The sequence below is a fragment of the Equus quagga genome, chromosome 8, assembly GCF_021613505.1.
Source record: "Equus quagga isolate Etosha38 chromosome 8, UCLA_HA_Equagga_1.0, whole genome shotgun sequence".
NCBI lineage: Eukaryota > Metazoa > Chordata > Mammalia > Perissodactyla > Equidae > Equus > Equus quagga.
In genome coordinates this window covers 121,944,836-121,962,004 of record NC_060274.1, presented here as the reverse complement: position 1 = coordinate 121,962,004, position 17,169 = coordinate 121,944,836, and the positions used below count along the sequence as shown (strand labels likewise).

At 36.5% G+C, this 17,169-nt stretch overlaps 1 protein-coding gene across 6 annotated transcripts in view; it reads left to right on the top strand.

The window, feature by feature from the left end:
• Nucleotides 1–17,169, top strand: part of TPK1 (thiamin pyrophosphokinase 1) — a 314,996-nt gene that overhangs the window by 144,958 nt on the left and 152,869 nt on the right. For all 6 annotated transcript variants that reach the window (XM_046670705.1, XM_046670706.1, XM_046670701.1 and 3 more), the window contains one exon: nucleotides 3,014–3,086. In XM_046670705.1, coding sequence (XP_046526661.1) covers nucleotides 3,014–3,086 — 73 coding nt within the window. The remainder of the gene's footprint in view (nucleotides 1–3,013; nucleotides 3,087–17,169) is intronic.

Sequence of the window (17,169 nt, the reverse complement as noted above, 5' to 3'; positions counted from 1 at the left end):
ATAATTATTTTAGTCATCTTAGCATGTACTCCAGGTGTATTTTTGGCATGAGTCTTCTTAAAAATAAGCATCTTGGTTCATTTTAAAAGCGTATATGTTATATTAGGGAAAATTATATTAAAAGTTAACTAAAGTTACTTATCTTTTATGTATATAAGTTTGTTGTCCTGTTAATATTTTATACGAAAATATAAGTGAGTTTACATGATTACTCTCCTACATTATTCACAGTATAAGATAAAAAGAGATCTAATTCGCCTTCAAATGATATAAGGGGACAGACATTTCAGCTTCCTGTATGTATTGATTTTTATTTTTCATTTTTATTTATTGTCAAAATCAATAGGATATTTGGAAACTGCCAAATTGATTCTAGATGTTTGAAAGACTAAAATTTGTAGAGCAATGTAGCATCAGTCTTATTAGGAAGTTGCATGATTCAGACTGAGTCCTGAGTTTAAGTGGCTGCTTTACATGGTGAAGTAGATTGGATACTGGTCATCCAGACAAAATTCACTTGACTTCTTGGCTCTCAGTTCCTTATAAAGGACAATGAGGATACTGGAAGGATGGTTCCTTTTGTCCCTTCCAGCATTGTCTCAATCCTTTCGAGCTGCTATAAAAATACTATGGACTGCGTGGCTTATCAACAACAAGCACTTATTTCTCACATATCTGGGGACTGGGAAATCCCAGATCATGGTGCCAGCAGATTCACTGTATGGTGAGATCTGTTCGGTGATTCATAGATGGCTGTCTTCTCACTGTGTCCTCATATAGTGGAAGGGGCAAGAGAGCTCTCTGGGGTTTCTTTGATAAGGGTACTAATCCCATTCATGAGAGCTCCACCCTCCCAAAGGCCCCCCCTCCTAATAACATCACGTTAGGGGTTAGGATTTCAACATATGAATTAGGGAGGACATAAACATTCAGACCATAAGAAGCACTAATATTCTGTGATCCATATGAGTTTTAATCTCTGTGTGGTTGAATGTTGGTAGGTGGAGGTATTTTAAAGAAACTTGAAAAATGAGTGAACTTTTGCAACAGGAAAAAATATAAAGAAGAAGGAATAGTCTCTTTTCAGTTCTAACCATGGTAAGGTCTAAGGTACTTATCTAAATAGGTATAAAATGAAATTGAAAGTAGTAGATATGGTGGCAGGGACATTTTGAGGAGAAAAGTTTATAAGAAAATGTTGAAACCAGGAAAGGTGATTTAAAAACCTAGGTACTTTACTTCCCAATTCTGCCTTATTCTAAAATAAACTATTGTATTTTGCACATGGCTGATGTTCAGTGAATATTTCTGGAATCAATTGATTAACGTAAACATTTTATTACCAAAAATGTCAGTAAGTAACCATTATTGGTTAACAAAAAACTAACCTAAGCAGTTTATGTGGTGCAGATCTGTGCAATAGAACTTCGTCTTAACTTGTAGTCCTAGGAAGACACAGAGCTCAGGGAAGAGTTGGTCCAACATAGATTAGTTAGATTAGGTTAGACCTAAGAAGTAATATTTCCAGTTGAGTTAAGAACTTGAAAACAAAATTGTACTAAAGAATAAGGTTAGTGTTGGGTTTTTCATATTCATCTTCATTAATTTTGTCCTAAATGCACACGAGGGGTTCTCAGTCGGATTTCTTATTACCCTTGTCCCCATTGCTCTAGTTTTTAGCCGTTGGCAAGTGCAGTGACAGCCAAGTCAATTGTCCTGTGCTAGTAACTGCATGCTTCTTAGGTGAAAGATGAGGAAATATGATTTTTTTGTCCCTAAACTTATTAAGTGTGCTTCTCTTCTCTTGAAAGGGTCTCTGTGGAAATTCTGTGCCCCTGAATCCTAACCCCAACCCATTGGTACATGAGTAAAATCTCTCTAGGAGCCAGAGAGCCCCCTGTGTCTTGGCTTTTATGACCTAGAGATGTCGCTACAGATATTCTGGGGCTTCATCTCTTTTGACATATAATACCAGGGGAGATGAAGCTCCAGTCTCCCTTTAACTAGAACTCTAGTCCATCATGTAACAAGTTTGCCCTCTTGAAAAGACATATAGAGATTTTATTATTCTTTTGAATCAGAACAATTAACTAGATAAATGGCTGCAGATCTAATTCTCATGGCATGTGAAGAATAGAATATTTCTGGAGGAAATGAAAGCAAACTTTCCCTTCTTGATATAAACTATGTTTCAGAGGCTGAGGACACTGGGGCTTTTTGCAGGGGCACTGAGCAATCCAGGGAAGTTAGATTTCTCCAGTTGGGTGTTCTAAGTGGAAAGAAACCTCGCAGGTCATGTAGATGTTTTATGTTCGAATAATAAAGGATGGCTTATGTACATAGAGTAAGATGGGTTTATGCGTTCTGAAATGAGTTCTGAGAAAACGTAAATGGTAGGGAAGTGAAAGAAGATAATTGTGATATGATTAGAAACACATGTTTTTGGGAATCCTCTCCCTCTAATATTTAGTAACTGTGACCAGTGTAGTATTTCAAACCTATCTAGAAGACTCCTCTTTCTAGAAATGTGTCAATAGGATAATTAGAAATGTCTTTGAACTGACTGCTGCTCTGCAAAGAATGACTAATCCTCATGATCATTTGTTCAAATCTGTTGAAAGTTTGGAACTTGTGTGAGGGTCTGGTAATGTAGGGGTTTGTCTATATGTAGGAGGCAATATGCAAAGATTATGAGTCTTTGTGTTGTTCATAAACTGAGTTTTTTAAACCAGTGGTCTTCTTTAATCTTTATTTTTTAAAGCAAGATAAATATTGACTGATAGCGTGATTAAGTTGATGAATTAGTTGGGTATGTGGACTTCCCCTCAGTCATGCTATATTAAAACCAAGAGTATAAGATATGATATCCCATTTGCTCTAAAAATAGACTCTGTTCTATTTCTTTTTCCTTTTGAGTACATTGGTGTTCTCTCTGGTCCCTATAATCATAGTTTTAAAGATTAAAAAGTAAGTTATCTTAATTAGTTGACTTACTTGGAACTTTTTCTTTCAGCTTTTTGCCTGAATTCATCAGTGGGGATTTTGATTCTATTAGGCCTGAAGTTAGAGAATACTACACCATTAAGGTAAACTATGAACACTTTGATATTTAAGATCTTTCTCATATGTTTGCTTTTCCTGTGTTCTTTCTGGTTTTCTTGGTGTATGTGTAAATGATTGAGAAACTCATTGTTTGGTTACTTAAAAATATGTTGGTAGCAATTGTAATATACATTCAAATGGAAATTTAGAAAATGACAAGTGGAAACGCAATCTTAGAAATTCTGTCACCATCAGGTAAGCATTAATGTTTAGTCCTTTAAGCATACATATTTTAAATAAGTTTATAGTTTATGTAGGTTCATTTAATAATATACTATTGTTGCCTACATCCTCATTAGCTATTACATATTTTTCACAAATCATTTTTAATTTCAATTAATGAATGTGCTGTACTTTACTTAGCCAGTTCCTAATTGATTTACATCTAAGTTGTGTCCAGTTTTTTGCATTGTAAAGTACTAAATACATCTCTGTAAGTGATTTTTGTAAAAATGCATAATTGTCTGTTCCTTGAAATGTAGAATTACGGTTTATTTCTTTAATGTTTAGTTTCTTTGAAACTATTATTACTCTGTTCTGAATAAAGCTATTTGTTACAGCTTGAAATTAATAATAATATACAACTTATTAACGTGTTCATTTTGTTACTACTGGTGCAAATCTTCCAGAGATCCTTGCCACTGAAGAAGAACATGGAAATGATCTAGTTGAGAATGATAGAAGACACACAGGACTGTATTATAGTAATCACTAATTCAAACGTTCACTGGCTTTAGAGGACAGTGCAGAGGTTTTGTTTTTTTATTTGTTTGTTTTTGGTGAGGAAGATTGGCCCTGAGCTAACATCTGTTGCCAATCTTCGTCTTTGTGCTTGAGGAAGATTGTCCCGGAGCTAACATCTGTGCTAAACTTCCTCTATTGTGTATGTGGGATGCCGCCACAGCATGGCTTGAGGAGCGGTGTGTAGGTCTGAGTCCAGGATTCAAACCCACAAACCTAGGGCCGCCAAAGTGGAGCTCGTGAACTTAACTACTGCATCACTGGGCCATCCCCAACAATGCAAGATTTTTTTTTAAAAAATTATAGCCTCAGTAATTCTTCTAGATACAGCACCATCATCTGTGTTATTCTGGACTGGCCTTAGCAAATTATACCTATTTTTAAAACAAATACCAGTCATTGAAATAATAAAACTTTAAATTCTTTATAAGACTTATGGATGGATGAGATAAGTTCAAAAAGAAGAAAGGAAATCTTTCATAGGAAGGAAGGAAAGAAGGAAGGAAGACGGGAAGGAGGGAGGGAAAAATGGAAGAAGGAAGGAAGGAATGAAAGGAAAAGAAAAGAAAGTGAGAAAAGAAGGGAAACATGATTTTAGATGGGAAAACAAAGGTACCAAGGTTATAAACTATAGGCTGTTATGATCTGAAAATTCTGGGGCCAGCAGTGAATGCAGATCTGTGCACATTCCATCTGCCCACCAGCTGATCAGACTTTCCATCAGCAAATGAAGACTGTTCCCAAGTCAGTGTTTGCTATTCATGCTCAATTACGTTAACATTGGCTTGTTTCTATGCATTCGCCACAGCCTCACTTCTCATTAACTCCATCCCTCAACCTCCTTGGGATGGAAAGCCCTCAGCCTTGCTTATAATGCAGAGTTTTACAAATTCATAGATATTAATCATATTTTCGGGAGCAGAAGAAACAGCAGGAGAGGCAGGGACAAGCAGACTCACCAACAAGTCAAAGATCTGGCCAGATGTGACTTTTCTCCTCCTCTCTTAAATGCTGCTGGCTTGCCAAAACTGGAAGTAGCAATCTGACAGTTTCTGTCTAGGATGAGGAAATAACAGGAAATAAGAGGAAGCCAGCTTTTTTGTTTCTGAATGGCTCAAGAATAAAGGAAAATTTTGAGTGAATACCTTTTGATGAATTTCTCTTCTATTTCATGCTTCACTTTTTTTTTAACATCAAAAGTTAATTTATATTTGTTAAGGTTTGGTTTTAAAGTAAGATTAGCTGAATCTTATAGTTCCTACATTGCGTAGTCCTAAATTGATATAGTGCAATCCGGTTTTTTCATATATCAGTGAGAACTCACTGCTTTTGAACTTTGCAGATCTGTTCCTAGAGGGCACCGATGATGTCTTTTATATAGATAATGTGCCCTGTATAGCATGGGATGAATGTTTAGCTGCAGTTTTAATAGTGATGGTAATGACAACAAGTTAATGCAGCATTGCAGCTAATTCATAGAGGCCATTATCTCCAACTTCAGCAGTTTTTGAGTTGCTCTATTACAAATGAAAGGAGATTATCTCCACTTTCAAGTACAATTTTTTCCCACCTGCTCTGGATTTTCAGTGAAGCTGAAATTGGGGCTCCAGTGAAGAAAATAAATAAGGAAGCAATTTAAAATTCTAAAGGTTTGTTAAAATCGTAAAGTGGATTTTGCAGTCAACGTGTATTCATACAACTTTTTTTTACCCAATAGATATGTCTTTGACTCATAGGAAAAATCCACGTTTATGTGACTATACAAAACTTTAAATTAGTTTGCCTGCTTAATTTCTGAGAACACTAAAATATAAAGTATTTGATCTGCCATCTTTTAAACAGAATATTTTATACCCCAGTTCTTGCCATCTGTATTAGTTATTTATTGTTGTGTAAGAAATTGTCCTAAAATTTAACAGCTGAATACTGCAAACAGTTCTTATCTCACACAGTTGGTGAGGAAAAGAGAGTCAATTTACTGGGCGGTTCTGGCTCAAAGTTTCTTGTGAGGTTATAATGTAGCCTGGTTTTTCAGTCATCTCAGGCCTCCACTGGGGCTACAGAATTCTCTTCCAAGATTATTCGTGGGTTGTTGGTTGGTCTCACTGGCTATTATTTCTCACTGGCTGTTGGTTGGAGGCATCAGTTCCTTGCCATTGGTTTGCTCACAGGATGGCAGCTTGCTTTCCAGAGAGGTAGGGAGTGAAAGGAGAACATGCATGCAAGAGAGCCAGCCCAAGAAAGAAGCAGCTGTCTTTTATAATCTAAGTGCAGCAGTGATATACCATCTTACCATCTCTTCTGCCAGATGCTATTAGTCACGCAGACCAACCCCGTACACTATGGCATCAGATTACACAAGGGTGTCAATACCAGGAGGCAGGAATCATTGTTACCCATTTTGGGAGCTAACTACCACACCATTTGACTGACTTCGTACTCACAAAGCCTGAGTGTTAGGGAGCGAGAAAGATGTTTTAATGATGTCATAATGCATTCTTGGTCTTTGATTAGTAATATGTAAGAAGAAAGAAGAATAGCGATTAGCAATTTCTTTTTGATTAGGTCTTTATATGCATAACCTGCTTCAAGGTAAGTTGCATACCAACAACCCAATCACTAGTCCTTATGTCTGTAGCCCTGAGTTATTTTTTCCTTAGGGTTTTGGACAAGTAGGGGGCAAGCTCTGGTCTACCACTTAATTCCATATGGTCCATAGGGTAAGAACCAAGATATACAATTTATACCTTTTGTTAATTAACATTCAGCAGTTTGAAAACTGCATATTTTAGGGATGCAGTGATCACCCACTGATTCAATACCAAAGTTCTATTTTGAAATTTCAAGTGAAGTACAATGTGGCTTGTAACCATCAATGTATTTTTTCCATGCCAGTAACTGTGTTAACCTATTTCAACATTAAACATATAGATACAGTAAACATTGATTATACACACTCATAGTCTAACTACTTGTAATCCACTTCCCTGATGCCTCTGGTGTCCCAATCTTAATTTACTCTATAAAGCCTTCCTTTTCAGATAGCTGTGAAGTCTTTGTGTTTCCCCCTTAACCCGTTTGTCTTAGTTCTTCCTTGCCTGGTTCACTGATATTCACTCAGAATGAGGAATGTCTATTATAGATTTTCCCTTTGATATTTTATTTTATTTTATTTTTTTCACTTTCTGAGTCAGTCAGTGCTTCCTTGATTCAAGGCTAAAATCACCTATTCCACTCTTGTGAATTATTCCATCGATCATGCCCACATATGTTTCAGTTTCCTGAGAACTCTTGAAGAAACTGTAATATCTCATGTAACTCCTAGTATTCTTTCATTGTTGTATAGCCTCTGGGGTCTTCACTGGATATAGGAAAGGGGATTTTAAAGTATGCTTCCTTAATATTAAGGAGGTTAAGGAGCGAGTTGCAGTATTTAACTAATGCCTTAAAAAGCCATAGGATAACAAAGTTTTGCCACAAATGTAGGTCTGTATGATAGAATATAAAAATATATTATAAGTATAATGATAAAAACAAAATAAATTAAAATATAATAAAAAATTAAACAATACTATTTAGCATAATTTCCTGATGAGGAAACTGAGCTCATAAAGCCTAATGACTTGAAGAAAATGGTAGAGCTAGTCAGAGACAGCTCTTGGATCAATATCCATGTTTTCTATAGAAAAGAATTTTGTTAAAACTGGGACTCAGTTGCTACTGCTGCTTGTCAACAGATTATATCTTTGGCTTCTTGGTTAAGACAGTTGTCCCTTGTGCAGAGTTTTTAGCATCCTTGGGAATGAATACCAGTATCACCATCAATGTGATAATAGTCATTGTGATAACCACACACTCCATCTTCACATTTCCATCATGTCATTCCCTTTTACCCCCAGTTCTGGGGTGGCAAGAGTAGGGGTGCAATAAATAGACCAGACCGAGAATGACCAAATGAACTGATAAATTATTAAATTACCTAAAAGCTGTTTATAGGATCTAGGATTGAGCCATGATAGAACATTGACCAACCAAGGTGATTTGGTAAAAGAAAATTAGCAAGGGCATAGGTAGATAGCCTGTAAGTATAGAAATGTCTTCTTTTGGGCTACAAGTGAGTATTCTGGCATTCCAGAAAGTGTTACCATCAGCACTCGGCCATATTCTAGACAACATGGTGAAAATAACCCTAGTCAGGAATAGGACTCTTGGTCTAAGTTCTGATTTTATCCTCTCTGTTAATCCTTCCAAGTTTTGAAAGAACACAGTATGGTATCATAATAGCAGTCAAGGTCAAGAATACTGAAACATGGTGTGGCTCAACGACCTTAGTAGAACTGCAGTTACAAAGACAAGACTTGCTTGAAGAGATGCTATGAGCCTCCGTAAGAATGGTGAATGAGACTCGCAGAAAGGTTGAGTTGATGCTAAACCACCAATTTTCTATGACAAGCAAAGCAAGATTATTCCAATAGGCCACCAAGTAATTCTAGTAATGTAAACTGGAAGAGTGGAGATGGAGATCCAGGCAGATTATATCTCTCTGTCTTTCATTGTATTTTTATCAGAATTGGGAAAGACAAGATTTTTTTAGGCAAACACATGAATTATTGAAGAATATCTTTTATTAAATCAATGTTTCTTGATGATTTTCCCATTGTCACCTAATACTGCCATGGCCATAGCCAAATTTTTGAAGACTACTCTCAATAGTCAAGGGGAGTGTGTCTAAACTTTTAAAACCTGTGCTCTTTTGATAAATATAAGATGCTGTAAATGTTACATACAATAACCGAAAATTACCCATCATTTTACATCTCATCATAATGGCTTTTACCTTTATAAATGTGTTTCAGTTACATTTTAGGAGACTGAGAGTTTGGGTTTGAATATAATTTGTCCCAGTCATAATAATGGGAAATTGGCTTCTGGTTGATGTTTGAATAGAATGTTGGATTTTTCTTAGATGGACTGCTGATGTTAAGCAGGAAATGCTTATATTTTAATTCCACTTTAAAGATGAGAACACTGATTCTCAAATAGTAAGAGTGAGAAGTATAGGTAAATACAGTCATGCACTGCATAATGATGTTTCGGTCAATGATGGACCGCATATATGATGGAGGTCCCATAAGATTAGTACCAATTAGCCCAGGTGTGTCGTAGGCTATACCATGTGGGTTTGTGTAAGTACGCTATAGGATGTTCACATAATGGTGAAATCACCTAACATATCCCCATTGTTAAGCGACACGTGACTCAGGCAAAGATGTCAAATGACTAATACTTAGTCTTGGCTGTTAGTAGTGTGCATTTTAGTTTTTAGATTTTTATAAATAATAAAGTGATTATGTTTTCTTGAACTATGTAAATTATTTTTTGAGTTGTTAGTTTACGTGTTTGGAAACCTTACCAAAGCATGTGAAATTAAATCATGGTATATAGCTGTGGCTTTCTCATACACTTTTAATAATGATCAAATAATGTTATACATGTGGAAGTACTCTCAAAGTGCTAAATAACTATTTTAATATAAAGTGGTAGTACTTTATTTTACTTTTTAAAATTACTTATTTAAGGGCTTTTTAATAACTGTTCTCAGTAAGATTGGTTTTAAAAAGATTTCTAATCAGTTCATTTCCATAAGTGTACAATTCATGAACCTAGATTTCATTCACAATCAAAATCACTTAAAATATCCTTTTGAGTTTACTAATGCTTTGAGTTCAATTCTATTTAAATTTCACATAATCTCCACAGATGTTTTTAATCTCCAGTTAAAAACATCTGCGTTGATCTGCCTAATCTCATGAATCTTATTTTCTACTTTTAGCTGTGTCTCTTTCCCAGTTTTACCCAGCCACATGCCAGCAACTTGTAGATATGGTAAAATCAACTAATTTAGAGAAAATGGCAAACTGGACTGTTAGAAATGGTAAAACATTAGCAAGTTTGACTATTATGCCAAACAGAAGAAACTACATAAATATAGAAAGCTCATCTATTTATTGGTATGTTTCTTTAAAAAGTAAGAAAACAAAACCCCCCTGAGTATAGTAAATTCTTAGGCTTAAGCATTAAGACTAATTAACATATGCTGAGATATAAAGGCTTTGTTAAGGGAACTACAGACAGGCAGTTTCCAGCGACAAGTGAGTGACAGGTTCTTCACTTTATATTCTTAAAACTGTTTGGCTCACCCTTATTAACATCTCACCAAGGGAGTGATGAGACAGGCAGAGGACACTATGTGAAACTCTCTCTTGAATATACCTTAATTCTTCTGCTCCCCTCAATCACCGTCCTTTCAGATTGACTTTATTTCAAATTGTCTATATTTTTCAAAGCCTGTTTTGTTTGAATTTGCTTAACATACTTAAGGTATTTAAAAAGGGGAGCCTTTGCCCTTTACAGTTTTAAGAACTCCCAAGTGCCTCACATATGATCTCCTTGGCGCCTGCCTGCCGCTGCTCACTCATCTGACTGTATTCTCTTGGGCCTCTGTGACTGTCTCTTCCCTCATTCATCTGGCTCATGGGGCCCCCCTACTCATCCATCTTCCCCACTCATGGTTCCCCATCACTGTAGCTTTTGGGTGTTCCTTCCTTAATATTCTCTTGCAGAGCTTAATACATATAATTTTATCGTAATTTTCCTCCTTCTCTCTGTTAGTATGTGATCTTCTGAGCCTGAAGTCTTTGGTCAATCATGGTGGTATCCCTAGCAGTAGGTAGGTTCTCATGAAAGTTCATATGAAGCAGGTGTCTCATCCTGTTAGAACTAGAGCCGCGAAGCCCTCGTGCCATGCCACGCTTGGTATAAAAAAGATTTCTGTGATCAAATGATTTTGTGAAATTGGACATTTTATATGCTCCTTTTGGAAATTTGCCATGCACATCATTTTAAGTAAGGCTGCCAAAAATCTCATTTTGTTTACCTTAGTATTTCTCAAACAAGATTTACCACAGAACACCTACCCTTTACCACCAACACCTAATGTATATTGGTTTCCACCTAGGCTAAAATGTATTGGGATGCTTCTGAACTTATTTTACTATTTCTGGTTTTCTCTACTTTTAAAAGTTGGTAAGAGAAAACAATCAACACGACCTTGAAAATAATAATAGCCAACAGTTATTTTAAAGAGCTTACACTATGCCAAGCTCTTTTATATATACTTTCATTTATCAATTAATTTAATACTTGAAAGAAATGTTATCAGGTTAGAGTTATTATCTACATTTTACAAATAAATGGGAGCACAAAGATGCTGAGTAACTTGCCCAAGCTTACACAGCCAGGAAATGGTTGAAGTGGGATCCAAACAGGCATCCTGGCCCAGAATCCACACTCTTTTCTAAGCACTCTGCCATAATCCTCTAGTTTAAAGGAGAGAGTTTCTCAAAGCAAAGTGAAGATTAGGTTTACATGCTGAGGAGATTCTGTGGCCTCCTTTTCTCTATGTGTTTAATTCCCTTTTCTATTTCTAATTAGTTCTACGTAATTGAGCAACAGTACCCACCCAGCTGCCTTCCGTGCTCCTGCTCCCGCCTTTCCAGCATCCTTGCTTTTCTGGGGAGGCTTGGTAGAAAGGCCTTGGGGAGGCTAACTCTTTCCTCTCCCTATTCGTAGTGGTCATGAAGGAAGAGCACCCAGACAAAGAGCAGTCTCTGGGTCTGGATGCTCCCAAGAACACTGTAAAATAAAAGCTTACTCCAGCATCCTAATTGAGGAAGAACCTCTCTAGCTCTTGTTTCCGGGGTTTCCAAGACCATCCCCAGGCTTACTGATTTGCTAGGAGGACTCACAGGATGCAGCATAGAGTCATACTCATGGTTGTGATTTGTCACAGAGAAAGGATAAAAGCAGAAGCAACAAAGGGAAGAGGCACAGGAGGCAAAGTCTGGAGAAGACCAGTCACCAGTTCCAAGAGTCCTTTCCCACTGGAGTCACACAGAATGTGCTTAATCAAGTGTGAGGTGTTGTCACCAGGAGAGCTCATTTCCCCAAATTTTACTGTGGGCACCCACATGTAGGCACCCACAGTGTCTGCTAGCATGTAGCAAAATTCCAGCCTCCCAGAAGGAAAACAAGCAGGTAATGTGCATAAACCACCTTGTTTGTACAAACAATTTAGACATTGTGAGCCGCTCTTAGCAATGTTTGTTGTTACGTGCTGTCAAGTCAGCTCCGACTCCTGGCGACCCTGTGAATGAGTGATGTCCACGATGTCCGTCCTCAACAGCCCTATTCACCTCTGTAGCTTCATGCCTTTGGCTTCCTTTATGGAGTCAATCCATCTCATATTTAGTCTTCCTCTTTTCCTGCTGCCTTCTACTTTTCCCAAAAAGCATTAGTGTCTTTTTGAAAGAATCCTGCCTTCTCACGATATGCCCAAAATGGGAGAGTCTCAGTTTTGTCATTTTTGCCTCCAGTGACAGTTCAGGCTTCCTTTACTCTAGGACCCACTTGTTCATGTTTCTGGCAGTCGAGGGTCTCCGTAGAGCTCTCCTCCAATGCCATATTTCAGATGAATCAATTTTCTTTTCTCTGTCAGTCAACTTCACTGTTTCACTTTCATGCCTGTACATAATAATTGGGAATACGAGGGTGTGGGTAATCTTGACCTAGTCTCTAATGACGCTTTCTTTCACTTTAAGCACATTTTTAATCACTGTAAGGAACTATTTACCATTCAAGTTCGTGTTTGTCAGCCCCTTGGCAGGCAGGCTGATTTAAGGATAGCAGTCTCAAGCCTGCTATGTTAATTCTTTTAAGCCCCTCTTCCACCCAGAACTCCAGCTCTGCTTTTAGGAAGGAAGCCATCATTCAAGACCCTATGCTGTTCTAAAAAGACTTTTGACTTCCATTAGTAGAAGTGGTGACTTTCTTGTTTGAAACGCTACAGCTTTCGTTCAATGCCGTGTTGAAAGGAAAGGTTATCTTACAATACCCAGGGCAGGGAAGATTACGCTAGATTAGAATGTCTCTTTATGTTTGGGATTGAAAGGAGAGTTGCTACAAGGTTAACTTGTGTTTAGTCTTTTCTTTTTGCACCATCTGGAAAACCAGAAAGAGAACACTTAAATTATATTAGACAACGTGTTACTTAGAATTTTTAAGAGTTTAATCATGTGACATTCTCGCTGAAGAAATCGTTACTTGTAGGCTGTCATTTGATGATAAAAATCTTTTTAGTTTGAAAAATAGAAATGTTTTTAGAAGGTTGGTAAATAAAACTGAAGGAGCAGTCTACCACAGTATGCTTCATACAGTAAAGAGCAAAGTGGGAAATGGTTACATTGTGATTACATCTCTTCAGGCTAAAACGTCGATTTTCATACCAGTATCAAGGAACATAGACCATTTAGATTCCAACTGGCCTCGTCTAACTATTCTCCCTCTTAGCAAATTTGAGAACAAGTTTGGGCTAATTTTAGGTCTGTATCTTTGATTTTCCAGAGCATCTGTTGTTTCCTCTATGCCTGTGGTGTCTTAATCTAGCAGGCAGTTTCTTATTACAGAGTTCCGGTCAATTCAATTTAGTGAATGATTATGGAATCTTATTATTAAAAATTTAATGTACTCCATTTTTTGAAGACTCTTGAATATATCTCCCCAAAATATTTTTATGTGTATGTTCTGCTTACATAAAAGAAGAAAGGCTACTTCAGCAATGAATAGCGGGAAATAAAGTATGTGGGAGCTAGAATCTTAAGAATCAGTAAAACTCTTATCATTGCTTATTTACCAAAAAAAAATCCATATCAATATTCTAATGTGATGGGATAGTGAATTATATTTCATGTTTTCAGAGCCAACATGAAAGATGATCTTTGATATCTACTTGCCTCCTTTTCCTTACCCTATTGATTGACACCTATTTCCTCTCCCAGAAGTGTCCATTTATTTTATACATACTGTCCTTATTGGATAAACCACTTCCATCCCATCCCTGGTTCACACTCCAAAATTATCTTAACATTCTCTTCCCTTCCTCTCTAATGGAAGTCATCTTTCTCTTAATGAAACTGATGTCTGTTTGCTATTAAGAAGGAAGTACAGCAATTAAATTCACAGTAAGAAATTCATGATGAATTATCTTTCCTCCTGTTACTTATATTTTAAAAGAAGAAACTCTTCACCCTCATATACTACTAGCAGGAGTACACATTTTTACATCCTTCCTGGAAAGCAATTTGGCAACATATATCAAGGATCATAAAAAGTGTTCTTATAATTTTCCCAGTAATTTCATTTCTAGAATTTAATTCTAAGAAAATAACCAGAAATAAACACTTATACACGGAGATATTGATTGTAGTGATATTTTTTAAAGCAAAAGGAAAAGTGAATGATGCCATAAATGTAATGATAATTATAGTGATGCTATAGTGAGTTGGGAAAGCAGGAAAAAGTGAATACCCAAGGTGTTCTCAGCCTCAGCTGTCATGGACACAGCACAGAGTCAGGGTCATGTCTGCCTAGGAGCTAAAGGATTTTGATGTATTTAAAACTAGAGAAAACCAACTTAATAATGGTTCAGTATAAATTATAAAGGCATTTTTCTGCTTAAACCTGCCAAAATACCCAAAGTTTAATTAAGCAAGGTTGAGTACAAAATGTGGTAGGTTAAGATTATGGGACTCAGATCATGTACGATGTCCTTATGAGCTATGTAACCTTGGACAAGTTATTTAATTTCTCTAAACTTTTGTCTGCATATCTTAAAATGCGATAATTATGTTTACCTTATAAAGTTATTATGGGATTCAGGAACATAATTCATATAAAATGATTAATATATAACACAAAGGGTACTCAAATGGTAGTTCTTATTAATGTAGTGAGGAAAACAGGTAATTATCAATAGATCATGATTTTAAGATTCTAATTTTAAGGTTAGATACTTTTTTTTTTTTGAGGAAAATTAGCCCTGAGCTAACATCCCCTGTCAATCCTCCTCTTTTTGCCAAGGAAGATTGGCCCTGAGCTAACATCTGTGCCCATCTTCCTCTACTTTATATGTGGGATACCTGCCACAGCATGGCTTGATAAGTGGTGCGTAGGTCCACACCTGGGATCCGAACTGGTGGAACCCTGGACCACTGAAGTGGAGTGTGCGAACTTAGCCGCTGTGCCCCCAGGCCGGCCCAAGATTAGATACTTTTAAGATTATCTGATCCTTCAGAGAATTAGGTTATATTTTGTTGGTAAAAATGTCAGTTTATTGAAAAGCACCTGAGATTTTATAACTATATACACATTGTATTTAGTTATGCTAGGCGAGAGGCTTATATGTAAGTCATTCCAAATAAATGTTCAGAATTGTTATGTATGGTACCTAGGAGGAAATAAAACTTCTGGATTCTTAACCTTACCAATTTAGTCCCTAAAGTTACAGAGCCCCATGAAATCTGTGCAGGATAATTTGCACAAGTCCTTTCTTGTCCTGGGTAGATGGATGGGCACTAAATGACTTTACCTAAAATGAATAATCTATTAGCAAATTTGGAAATGCTTTCACCAGACTTAACTCTTGCCTCTTGTTTTAATGAGGCCAAGTCTCTCTCTGGATATAATGCATGAGATAACAATTAATATGTTATTATAATTTTTTTCAAAGGACCTGTGTTCTTTCCCATTAAAGAGTTTCAGGAGAGTCAGCATAGTATAACCTGATAGGTTTTGTATGTGTTAAATGTAAAAACCCATTAACCTATATTAGTTAAATTATTGGCAAACAGTAAATTAAGTAATTGAGAATGACAGTCTAATGGCTTTTGCATTGGTCTTTGGAAATTAGGTTGATTATTGGCACTCATTGCCTTGTAGTAATTTCTTTTAGTTGTCAGTAAATTCAGAATTGGTTTTGTAAGCATCCACATGAAGTTCTTGGAGAATGTTAGCAGTGTTTTGCTTACTCGAGTGAGCTTTGCTGCGAGGTAGTCTGACTGTGGCATCTGATGTTCGACAGTTTTCTGAAGTGCTGGGGTGAGCGTTTGCTCTGGCTTCGTCACTGGGCCCAGTGCTGGAGGTGCATTAGTGCATGGAATCTCACCAGCAAGCTTAGTTTGCACATTAGTTCCATTACAGATGAGGAAATGAGGGTCAGAGAGATTTTTTCAAAGTCTGCACCTTTTTCCTCTTATTAAATCCCTTGAATATGTGTAGGGTTGAGTTTTTATAATCTCACGAACTAATTATGGACCTAGAAAAGGATCGGTTGGTAAACAGTAGCCCACGGGCCAAATCTGGCTCACTGGCTGTTTTCGTACAGCTGGCAAGCTAAGAATGTTCTTTACATTTTTAAATGATGGGGAAAAAATCAGAGGAAGAATAAGAGTTCATAACACATGAAAATTATATGAAATTCTAATTTCAGTTTTACTGGAACAAAGCCATTCCCGTTGATTTATTTATTGTCTGTGGATGCTTTCTTGCTACAAAGGCAGAGTTGAGGGGTTGGACCAGAGGCCGTAGGGCCCGCAAAGCCTGAAAGAATCGCTATCTGGCCCTTAAGAGAAAAACTTTGCTGATCCCTGGTCTAGGGTGGTAATGTATCTCAGGCCTTTATAAGTGACTTTATTTATTACTGAATGCCTTGTGCTGTGCTGGCTTCTCCTCCTGGGGATGCAGTAGTAAGCAAACGGACACAGTGGGCGCCTTCATGGAACTTACAGCTTAAAGCCAATATTTTGATTAATAGTTTAATAGTCATAAGATGGATTTAATAATTTACGTAATAAATTATTTGGTCATTCTAATAAAATAATTTAATACTGATAAAGTAGACTATTAATAATTTATATAATAAAACTTTTTACTTAATCTAAGCATTTACCATAACTCTTATTGTTTGACACTTTTTTTTTAATGTGTGAGTATACCAAACTGAACATAAACCTTTTTAGATGATTTGTGATTTTATTGTGATTAGGATCATATATTACAAACATATATTTTTGTGTTTGCTAGAGCTATAGATGTTGGCAGTATTGGAAATTGAGCTGAACTATTATCATTCCAGGGCATGTTCTGAAAACTGTTTATTGCTAAATTTTTACTGAGTCCCTGATATCAGTTTATTTCCTTGTCATTTGTCGTTCTCTTAAGAAATAAATTACAACTCATTGGAAAGTACTCTGAATTATTTATGTAGCACTCTGTACTGCTGCCTTTGTTAGCCTCAGTGTACATCTGTGTTTCGCTTTCCCTCATTGGATATTGACTTTTTTAACATTCATGTGTTGTTGTATTTTAATTTACTTAATTGCATATGAAGCACTAATATTTGTCATCATTTTAAGAATCTGCATTAATGGT